This window comes from Sinocyclocheilus rhinocerous, unplaced genomic scaffold, assembly GCF_001515625.1.
Source record: "Sinocyclocheilus rhinocerous isolate Xijiao unplaced genomic scaffold, SAMN03320098_v1.1 scaffold1710, whole genome shotgun sequence".
Classification (NCBI taxonomy): domain Eukaryota; kingdom Metazoa; phylum Chordata; class Actinopteri; order Cypriniformes; family Cyprinidae; genus Sinocyclocheilus; species Sinocyclocheilus rhinocerous.
Window position 1 is genome coordinate 342,698 of NW_015650690.1, and position 11,297 is coordinate 353,994.

An 11,297-nucleotide genomic window follows, 5' to 3' on the forward strand; every position below is an offset into this window, starting at 1 on the left:
ATAGAAAATTTTAAAAAATCACTTAATTATAACTGAATTTTTTGTATCGACATAGTCTTCATTGTCACTTTTGATCAATTTAAGGCATACTTGCTGAATAATAGTATTAATTTCTACAAAAAATATCTTACTAACCCAAAAGTTTGAATGGTCGTGCATGTTGTGTGTGTGGAAATGTGTTTTCAACAGCCAGAGCCGATCCTCCCTATGAGCAAAATACGCAAGCTGCGTAGGGCCCCCGAAACACCAGGGGGCCCCCTTGCTCTCAAAGATGATTTAATTTTACACTGTAAAAAAAATTCTGTAAAATGTAAAAAATACGGTAGCAACATTTTAGGTTTTACGGTTTTAACTTAAATTTACAGTTAAATACCGTAATTTCATTAACTAAAATAATGTTAATATACCAACCTATTGAAGTACTGAAATCTGTTTTGTACCTTTGTAATACACTGATAACCACCAAATGCAGGTGGTGATGAGAAAGTCACATGATGAACCAAAGCCCATCACAAGCAGCTTTTAAATAATAACATATATAGAAGGTGCACAGTGTCATGTCAACAGCAACCAGATTTCTTCTGTGGTGGTTCTCTTCTCAATGTTGTGTGTTTCTCCTTCTGTGACTTGCGCTGCACTAACATTCTAGTAGCAACAAGAAATTAGACTTTATGCATGGACAGAAAACACACATATATTTAACAAATAATAATTGGTGTGATGGGTTTTGTTAGTTTTGAGTCTTACTCTGCAAGACTTCTCATGGATTCTGACACATTCACCCCAGTTGCAGCACTGCACTCCATGAAATGTATGTTATACTCCTAATGAAGGGAAAATACAACCAAACTTTTAGTAGAACTAAACTTAAGCAAAACAATTAGACAGTGCTTTTGGGGTCACAATGAACTCTTACTCTGGCCAGATCTGCCCCTTCCTGAACCTGGACTTCACGCTTTACAGAATCATTTTTGTTTCCAAGCAACATCATGATGACATCATCAGGGGCCCTTTGCTGTGTAACATGGTCATAATACAATTTAGGGAAGGGGATGTTACCATATATTTTGACTAAAATATAATGAAAATGAAGAAATGAAAACATAAGCTACCCGAGCTTGAGAGATCCAATCTCGTACAGAAATAAAACTCTTTGAACATGTGACTTCATACATGAGCAGAAGCCCATCAGCCTTGTGGAACACTTGTGTGGTGATGCTGTGAAACCTTATAAAGATTTTTTGGATTAAATTACACACCAACAAACATCTTTTCCATCGTGTATTATTTTGTTCTGAGGTCTTACCTCTCTTGACCTGCTGTGTCCCATATTTGCAGTCTAACAGTTCTGTCAGGCAGCACAACAGTCTGTATACAGGTGTCAACACCTAGGTGCAAAAGAGTAATTACTATCTATGACACATTTAAAGTTTTTAAATATATAATATAAAATTTTACATGATATAACTTTTTAAAAAACAAGTTATTACATACTGGTAAAAAATTTATAGCCTGAATGCACTGTAAGTCGCTTTAAATAAAAGCATCTGCTAAATGCATAAATTATTATTATTAATTAAATTATAAATGCACACATTTATACACTTGGAACTGATCATTATAATTAGTCAGTCTGTTGCTTTATTTTTTCTTCCTAAAAATAATTTCTATATAGAAAATACGTATCTTAACACTTTTTACACTATTATTCTAAGTTTGAGGTCAATAATTTTTTTAAATAAATACATTTTAAGAAATGAATATTTTTATATTTTCATTTTTATCTTTAAATGAATATTTAAAGATGCATTAAATCGGTCAAAAGTAATAGTAAATACATTAATAAAGTTACAAAAAATCCTGAAAAAAAATATGAAGCAGCACAACTGTTATCAATATATATAATAATAAGAAATGTTTTTTGAGAATTAAATCAGCATATTAGAATAATTTCTAAAGGATCATGTGACACTCAAGACTGGAGTAATGACTTTGCCATCACAGGAAAAATTACATTTTAAATAAAGCATAGTAAACTAGAAAACAATTATTTTAAATTGTAATAATATTTGACAATATTACTGTTAATACTGTGCAGTACTTTTGATCAGAGCATAAGAGACTTTTCTCATAAACATAAAAAAAATCTTGCAGACCCAAATTTTTGAATGATAGTGTATAGCTGCTTTAGCGTACAAGACTGCCTCCATCGCAACACTCACCAATAGTGGAGCGGTAATCCTCAGTGAACTGGTCTTCATGGAAGCGTCTTATGAAGGAAGTCTTTCCCACACAGCTGTTTCCCACCATGACAACATTAAACTGAACTACTTCAGTATCTGAAACTATATGACAGAGTTTGTGTTTAGATGAGTATTAGATATTAAACTTTAAGGTACAATTACATGACGCTATTTTATCACTTTACTCACTCCTGTTCTTTAAATTTACTGTCTGCTTAGCTCCAGTGCTATCATGTTTTATGATTTGGTCCAAAGAAACAAGACCAGCACCAGTGCCTTTTGGAGCAGCTTCTTCATTTCTGGAGAAGGAAAAAGAAAAAAAGAAAAAAGTTAATTATTTTCTTATAACAAAGACATAAAGAACTCTTATATAGCTCTGTGTCATACTTGGCTTCCATGTTCCTCTGCTCAGAAGCTGGTTGATTCTCTGGTTGTAAGGTGAGGCACGGATCACAAACCTTAACAAAACAAACATTTGTTAGTGATTTAAAGTAAATACAATTTCCATTAAAAGCTGAAGTACAAAATATAAGGACATTTTCTAAACAAAGAGATACACACCGCTAAGTCATCACTGTGCAGCTTGTCCTTGACCTCAGAGCTGTCTGGTTTATGATCTCCATCTTCTAAATCATTCCCAAAATCAGAATCAGCCAACCTACCAAGGCCTTGTTTGCCCTTATTAGCACGTCTGGACCCAAACTTCCTTTTAGTTGATGGAGACGTCTTTTCTTGGCTAACAGGGTTAGTGCTCTCTTCTAGCTGATTGCTACTTGTGTGTGCACTAGAGACATCGAGATACTCTTTATTCAGTTTGTTTTCAGTAATATTATGCACTACAGACACCTCAACTCTTTCAAGGTCCTTCTTTTCTTGCTTATTTGTCTTTGAGTTCTCATCTATCTCCCCATCCTCTTTGTCTTCATCCTCCCTTTCTGCTTTGAGCTGCTGTCTGAGATTTTTGTGAGTTGAACCCATTTTTCTTCTTCGTCCTCCTGGTGAGTTGGGTTCACTGTGAGCCGATGGCATTGGCTGAAGAGATTTGATTTCTGAGTTTTCTGGCATATTGAGATCAGGAGCATTGGCTAAGCCATCTGGGTTTGGCTCTTTGACGATTAATTCCCAATCATAACTTAATGAACTTTGAGACGTCTTATTTAATGCTCTCTCTATCTCACTGAGAAGTGAATCCTCTGGCTGATTGGGGTAGTCGTGAGTTGTCTGTTGTCTGTTGTCATCTTCTCTTACTAAGCTCATTTCAGTGTCCTGAGACATTTGCACATTTGTGTCTTCAGTTTCTGTGTCCTCATATCCATCTCTTTTTCCTCGTATTCCTCCTTCTCTGAGATTCTTCCGAGTCGAGCCCATCTTTCTTCTCTTCTCAATGGTAATAGTCTCTGACTGTGGATGTTTGGTAACATCAGCATTTTCTAATTGATTGTCACATATTTGAAGGGTATTTTCATGTGTTTCAGGCACTGTTGGTCTAAAACTATGAAGATGATCATTTTCAACTTTTAAATCAGTTACACTAGCTAACATTTCTGAATTAAGATCTGTGGTACTGACTGAAGACACATCCTTGGACTGACTGATGCTTAATGCTTCTTCTAAATCATCCTCTGCTTTCTTAGTTTCTCTATCCTCCGCCACACCAAGTACATCTTCATTATCAGCCATATTTTTCCCATGCATTGCTCGGGGATTTCTCCGGGTTGAGCCCATCTTTCGCCTCTTTTCTTGGGTGGCAGGTATTTTTCGAGAGTTGTTTTCATGAACAACATCATCTTGAGTGGCTCTTAGTTCTTGTGTAGGAATAACCGTGTGTGTGTTTTCAGTTTGTGCAGGCTCTGACACAATCTGATGAACATCTTCGTGACTAATTGTCAAGACCAATTTGTCCTTTGTCCCCTCCTTGAGATTAATTGCCTCACTCAGACTATTACTGTCATTTCCAGTATTGTCCATCCCCTTTTCCTCACTCACCTCAGATAGGTCATGAATATTCGGAAAAACTTCCGTCACTCCATTTTCTAGTTCAAGGAGCATGTTTGAAGAAGCCACTGGATGAGAACATTCAAATGGGATGTTTTGTTCAACCTCTTCATCAAATTCAGTTTTTCTTGCACTGGTTTCTAAATGTGGTTCTGTATCCTGTTCCTGTATCATTCCTTCACTATTTCGATCCATCTTTTTGGATTCTGCTATTCTTCCCTGCCCTTTGTTCCCTCTGAGCGTCTTACGTGTCGACCCCATTTTTCGTTTTTGAACAGCCGGATTCAAGTTTGGTTTATCTTCTCTATGAGACTCTTTAGGAATGACACTTTGTTTAGGATCTAAGTATGTGTCGACATCTCCCAATGGAAGGTCTGAAACCATTTCAGCAGCAACATTTGATGAACATTCAGATTCTATCAATAGTTCTGGATTTATGGTAGAGTTTGGATAATTTTGTTCCGAGTTTTCTGCCTGCACATCTGATTTACAAACAATATCCTGAATGTCATGGTCCTCTTTATCAGCAGATGAACTGAACAGTTGCTGATGTACAGGAGATCCTGTAATGGCTTCTTCAAGTGTTAATTTCTCCTCTGACTCTGTGGTCTCATCACCAGCTGTTGTATTTTCAGTTTCTCCCTCTTTCTCTTCTTCAACCTCCTTGTCATTTACCATCCTCTTACCTCTCTTCCGAGTTGACCCCATTTTTCTCTTCTGCATAGACTTTTTGGAGACTGGATTCATTTCAACTACCTCTGTTGGAGGAACATCATTAGATGACACATGAATTTGGGTTTCCTCCATAAGAAGGGCATCAGACATGACCATATCAGAAAGACTATTACTGTCTCTCACAATATCTGCAGTTCTTTCTGGGAACTCTACTAAATATGAGCCAGTATCTTCCTGTGATGGACCAGTTTGTGTTTGAGATGCATCTGATCTTTGCTCTAGTTCCAAATCATCACATAGCACCTGCACTGACATGTCCAGTGTCTTCGTGGTCTTTCTCTCCTCATCTTCAACATCTCTTACATTCATAATTTCTTGTGTCACATTCTGATCAACCACGTTATCCCAGTTTTGAATTTCTGAGTGTGTTTCTGTGTCTTCCTCTTCTGACACTCCTTCACTATCTCCATTATTTTCCTTGGATTCTACTCTCACTTTTCTTTGTCCTTTGTTCACTCTAAGAGGTCTACGAGTTGAGCCCATTTTTCGCTTATGCACATTAAGGTTCAATTTTGTGTGTACCTCCTCTCCATGAAGATCTTCAGGAATGATGTTGGGAACACTTTGTTTGGAAATGATGTCTGTTTTTCCTGAAATTTCATTCTCAGCATTTTCAGATACCAAAGTTTCCAGTTTTGCATCAGTGGGAGTGTCATTTTGAACAATATCTGACTCTGTAGTCATATTACTCTCCACTATAACTGCATCTCCAATAAACTCAACGTTTCTGTCTAAAGCACTAGCTGCACAGATGTTCTCTCCTGTTGCTTCTCCTTCAAATGCTGGCGAGTAAATTGTTTTGTTTTCTGAGTGTGATTCTGTGTCTCCCTCTGCTGGCAATATATCAACATCTCCAGTATTTTCCTGGGACCCTGCATGGATTTTTGTGAAAGTTTGTGATTCTGAAATGTCACAGATACTCACTGCAGTATATCTGGATTCATCTGGACTGGGTTCATCCTCCAAATTGAAGATTTCTTTTTCATCATGACCTTTTCTTAGTCCTTTATTCCCTTTGAGAGGTCTACGAGTTGAGCCCATTTTTCTCTTCTGAATAACTGGACTTGATTTTGAGTGTGTCTCTTCTCTGTGAGAATCTGCAGGAATGATGCTGATATCACTTTGTTCAGGAATTGTGTTTGTTTCTCCTGAAACTTCTCTCTCTGCATTTTTAGATACTTTCAATGCTTCCATGTGTGCATCAGGAGAAGTTTGAAGAAAATCTGACTCAGTAGTCATATTACTCTCCACTGTAACTGTATCTCCAATAACTTCAACTTCTCTGATTAATGCCACACTAACGTCTTGGATGTTCTCTTCTGGTCCATCTGCTTCACTGGTTGCTAAGTCAAATGTTTTGTTCTGTGAGTCAATTTCTAATTGTAAGTCTTTGTCATCCTCTGCTGCCACTCTTTCAGCATCTCCAGTATTTTCTTGAGACTCTACATGAATATTTGTGAGGGTTTGTGATTCTGTGATGTGACAGATACTTATTGCAGTGGATTCCTTAGACACTAAATCTGAAGTACATGATGACTGCAGGAGAGTGGATTCAGACCCTTTAACAGGATCAACATCATTCTTCTCACATATTTCCATCTCCTGTTCTTTAGCTCCATCTTTTAAACTTTGTAATGTAGATATATCTGGACTGGGTTCATTCTCCAAACAAATTGTTTCTTTCTCTGCATTGATCATACCTTCACTGTCAAGTGTCTCATTTTCATCATGATGTTCTATTTCTTTTCTTTGTCCTTTGTTCCCTCTGAGAGGTCTACGTGTTGAGCCCATTTTTTTTCGCTTGTGAACAATTAGACTTGATATTGAGTGTACCTCCTCTCCATGAGAATATTCAGGAATGATGTTGATGTCACTTTGCTCAGGAAATGTGTCTGTCTCTCTTGATCCTTCAGTGACATCCTCTTGCACAAGAAGCACAGAATCCGTCACAGCAGAAACACTCACAGTATTTTTAGATAATTTCAGTGCTTCCAGTTTTGCATCATTTAAAGTGTCACTCTGAAGCAAATCTGACTCTATAGTCATATTACTGTCCACTATAACCGTATCTACAGTAAACTCATCTTCTCTGACTAAAACACTAGCTTCACAGATGGTATCTTCTGTTCTTTCTGCTTCAGATGTTAACTCAATCATTTTGTTTTCTGGTTGAATTTCTGATTGTGAACTTCTGAGTTCTAAATCTTCACTATCAGGATTTTCAGATACTTTCAACGTTTCCATGTTTGCATCAGAAGTTTGATGAAAATCTGATTCAGTAGTCATATTACTGCCCACGGTATCTCCAATAACTTCAACTTCTCTGACTTCAACTTCTCCTTCAAAAGCTGTTGAGTCAAACGTTTTGTTTTCTGAGTGTGATTCTGTGTCTCCCTCTGCTGGCACTATTTCAACATCTCCAGTATTTTCCTGGGACCCTGCATAGATTTTTGTGAAAGTTTGTGATTCTGAAATGTCACAGATACTCACTGCAGTATATCTGGATTCATCTGGACAGGGTTCATCCTCCAAATTGAAGATTTCTTTTTCATCATGACCTTTTCTTAGTCCTTTATTCCCTTTGAGAGGTCTACGAGTTGAGCCCATTTTTCTCTTCTGAATAACTGGACTTGATTTTGGGTGTGCCTTCTCTTCATGAGAATCTTCAGGAACGATGTTGATGTCGTTTTGCTTGAGAATTGTTTCTCCTGAAACTTCTTGCTCAGCATTTTCAGATACTTTCAATGCTTCCATGTGTGCATCAGGGGTCATATTACTCTCCACTGTATTTCCAATAACTTTATTTTCTCTGACTAAAACACTAGCACCATTGATATTCTCTTCTGTTCCATCTGCTTCACTGTTTGTTGAGTCAAATGTTTTGTTCTGTGCTTCAACTTCTAACTGTAGGCCTGCATCTCCCACATCTAATGTCAGGACTGGTGCTGCATCCATCTCCTTAATTCCATCTGTTCCTTCCCTTCTCTCATTGCCTCTATCAAAAGCTACATTCTCTGATTCTACACTGAAAAGTATTTCTTCCTTTTCACGTTTCTCATTCACATTTTCATGCAAGTCATAGTCTTCTTTATCAGGAGATTGCATAAACAGTTGTTGTTGTGCGAGAGATCCTGTATCTGTTGCTGAGTCTTCAAAACGAAACATTTCCTCTGACTTTGAGGTCACATCATTAACTGCAGTATTCTCAGTCTCTTTTTTGTATTTTCTAACCTCCTCATTTTCTAGCATCTTCCCAGCATCATCGTGTGTTTGACTGTGTGTTAGAGATATATTTGATGAATAATGCTCTTGTCCTTTATATAGCTCCTTATTTTCAGTTGAAACATCACACGGTTTCTGGTGTGAAATCCAAATGGTCTCTGTGCTTGTTTCTCCGTCTTTTTCATGATCTCTTACATCCATTATTATTTGTGTTACATTGTGATCTCTTACATCACCCTGGTCTGTCATTTCAAATGCATCTTCTGTTTCAGATCCTCTTTCAACACTCATATTCTCATTTTCTCTTGTTGCTAAAATGTGGGGATCTTCATCTTCTTTCGTAATAGACACTAAATTAGTCAGACTATCACATGTTACTGAAGCAACATCACAAACATTATTTTCTTGTTTCATTTCTATATGAATCTCTTGCCTTTCTTCAACAGCATCCCTCATCTCATGTGGTAAATTGGTCGTTGTGGGTTCAGCATGGCTAATGTTAGACATAGGCATATCAAGACTTCTACTTCCTCCCACTGTATGTTGAACCATAGAACAATCATAGTTATTATTTAGAGTAGCTATGTCATGTTGGCTTAATGAAGATTCTTGATCATGCAACACAAGTTCCTCTAATTGTGGTTCCTCTTTCTGCTTTAGAACCTCCTTCTTGGATTCTGTGTTCACATCTCTAAAGTCGTAAGATGGGTTTGTATCTTTTCTTGTATCAGACACATGTTGGCTGTTATCACTTAAATGACTTCCTGCTTCTTTTAAAACTTTATTTAGAACATCTAAATCCTCAGTGTGTGAACCAAACTTAAAATCCAATGCCTCGTTCAGTAATGGAGTCCCATGGTGGTTAGATGTTTCAGGTAGGGGCTTTTCTGAATCAACAAGGGGAAAAGCAACTGATTGGTTCATAGTTTCAGTTTCAGCCGAAACATCAGGCTCTTTCAGCTCAGCTCTATCGGCCAATAGAGACTGACTTAAAAGCAAAGCTGATTCTGTGTGGGACGATGGATCAACTCTTGCCACATCATCCCATGTTTGCGCCATCTCTTCTGACATTTTCAACTTTGCTTCGCCCATGACTTTTGCTTTCCTTTCATTCTCTGTCATGTTTCGTGAATGTTCTTGCACACCTACATTTTCACTGTTTTGCCCTCTGAGAGGTCTGCGGGTTGAGCCCATCCTTCTTTTTTGTCCAGAGGTACTGGCTATTTGGGTTTCTTGGTGACTAAGTGTTTTTGGTTCATTAAACATGACTGAATCCTCCCGCAACAAATCACGTTCAGCTACTGTGACAGGAATAGACTGGACAGATGGCCCCATTGCCTCGTCTATAGGCATATCACTTACTACCTCATGTGAATGAGAGGTTATTTCTTGATGGTGGATTGTAACTTTTCCTTTATTTTCTGAAACTGCAAACATAGGAGTTGTTCCAGACTCCTTTCCAAAACCAGAACTTTTGGTCTGAAGGGATAAATCAGAAGGAAAACTTGATTGTTCTTCTTCTGTTAGAGAAGCATGTTGTTCCTCAGTGGTTGATGTGTTTGGTTGAGTTACATATTCTTCATCTAACTCTTCAGTGGTCCTCATGTCATCAAGTTTTCTCTCACCTTTAAACCTACCAGTACTCTTGCGAGTTGAACCCATTTTCCTTTTCCGTTCTGGCAGTTCAGTCTCCATTAGTGAATCCTTGTTACCCCTTGCATGTGGAGGACATTCTAACGCAGATGTTTGTTGTTCAATGCTTGAGCTTGGTGGATGATCAAACTGGGTTGCATGGTAATCACTGGTGGTGTGAAATTCATCTCGCCCATCCTCAGACGCTGCAGTCTGCTGAAACCCATCATCATCATCATCATCTTTCTCAATATTTCTGTTAAGACCTTTAGGACCTCGTCGTGATGAACCAAGCCTCTGGTTCTTCTTGGATTTTCTGCCTGACATGGCTGTTCATGTTCATATGATGAGACAAATAATGGGGATAAGTCATTTCTAAACATCTTTGACACTTAGGAACATGATTAAAAAGGAAACCAGAGAGCATTAGTGATGCAACATTTATATGACTCATACTAACTGTCAGGCATGTGCTCTCAAATCATTGATTCCACTTGTGATGATACATAATGACAGTGAAAATCAGATCACCCTAGCAAGCTGTTTTATATAGGCTACTAATATACTAAGTAGATATAAGGTCAAGAGGTTTTATATATATATAGCAAATGTGTTTATCAAAAACGTGACACTTGCCATCAAACATTTAATTCGTCATCATGCCACTATACTTCACATCTCCCGAATAGTCGAGTAATGACAGCATGCTTCCATCCATCCTAACTTGCTGATGATTTAAATTGTAAAAAAAAAAATAAAATTTTTTTTTTTAACATATGTAAATACACGTTGTTGGACGGATGAAGGTTCTGTCATGACATTATTAGAAAAACAAAAACAAATTATGTGACCAAGTCTTTACTCAGATGAACACAATGTGAAAACAAGACATCTAAACAACATGATTAAGTAATCCAATGTTAATATAAATAATCTGAGGATAAAACCACATAATTTGCATGTAAAACTTTACATTTCCAAATGCAAAATGACAGAGCGTAAATGTAAGACGTGCCCCCTACAACTTATGACACTAGGAAAGTACCATGATAAACTGATGTTACCTTCCGGTGCCCCTTTCAGGGATCCTTCCACTTCGCAGTCTTGGGTGTTTTAGCAGAGCACAAAGCACAACAGTTTTAGGTGCCTATGCGTCTCTTTTAAAGGAGGCTGAGCTCATTTAGCTTCCTTTTCGCTGCTACCCTCAACTTCCTGTGTTGGTGACACAAATTGCACCGTAAGTTAAGTGTGAACTTGAAGTACATATTTCATGAAGAGAGCTGCTAATTGTTCTTGCTGTGTGAACGACATAAGCAATTTTTTTTTTAATCTTTCCAATTTTGTGATAGCACAGTCTAAGCGCATGTTTGAACCATGAGTAAAATATTTTTTTTCTTTTTGAGTTTACAGTATTACAATAACACATTCGCATTTCTCAAACACGCCCAAAACAGCACAGCCCTCTGCTGG

General features: G+C 37.6%; 1 protein-coding gene across 1 annotated transcript; it reads right to left on the bottom strand.

Annotated features, from left to right (window-relative positions):
* Nucleotides 1–560: 560 nt before the first annotated feature.
* Nucleotides 561–11,018, bottom strand: LOC107712062 (uncharacterized). Its single transcript, XM_016517187.1, has 10 exons — nt 10,892–11,018; nt 2,805–10,156; nt 2,631–2,701; nt 2,433–2,542; nt 2,223–2,345; nt 1,307–1,388; nt 1,113–1,227; nt 917–1,015; nt 748–824; nt 561–645 (listed from the first exon to the last, which is right to left on the bottom strand). Exons 2-10 carry the CDS (start codon nt 10,152–10,154, stop codon nt 561–563), a joined length of 8,112 nt encoding a protein of 2,703 aa, XP_016372673.1. The 5' UTR covers nt 10,155–10,156; nt 10,892–11,018.
* Between the last annotated feature and the right edge of the window lie 279 nt (nt 11,019–11,297).

Bases quoted from the DNA above. Each gene is read 5' to 3' on its own strand.
- LOC107712062 (XM_016517187.1), bottom strand. From the start codon at position 10,154: ATGTCAGGCAGAAAATCCAAGAAGAACCAGAGGCTTGGTTCATCACGA. The intron at 1,228-1,306 runs GTAAGACCTCAG...AATCTTTATAAG, and splicing joins GACACAGCAGGTCAAGAGAG to GTTTCACAGCATCACCACAC. The intron at 825-916 runs GTAAGAGTTCAT...TCCCTTCATTAG, and splicing joins AAGGGGCAGATCTGGCCAGA to GAGTATAACATACATTTCAT.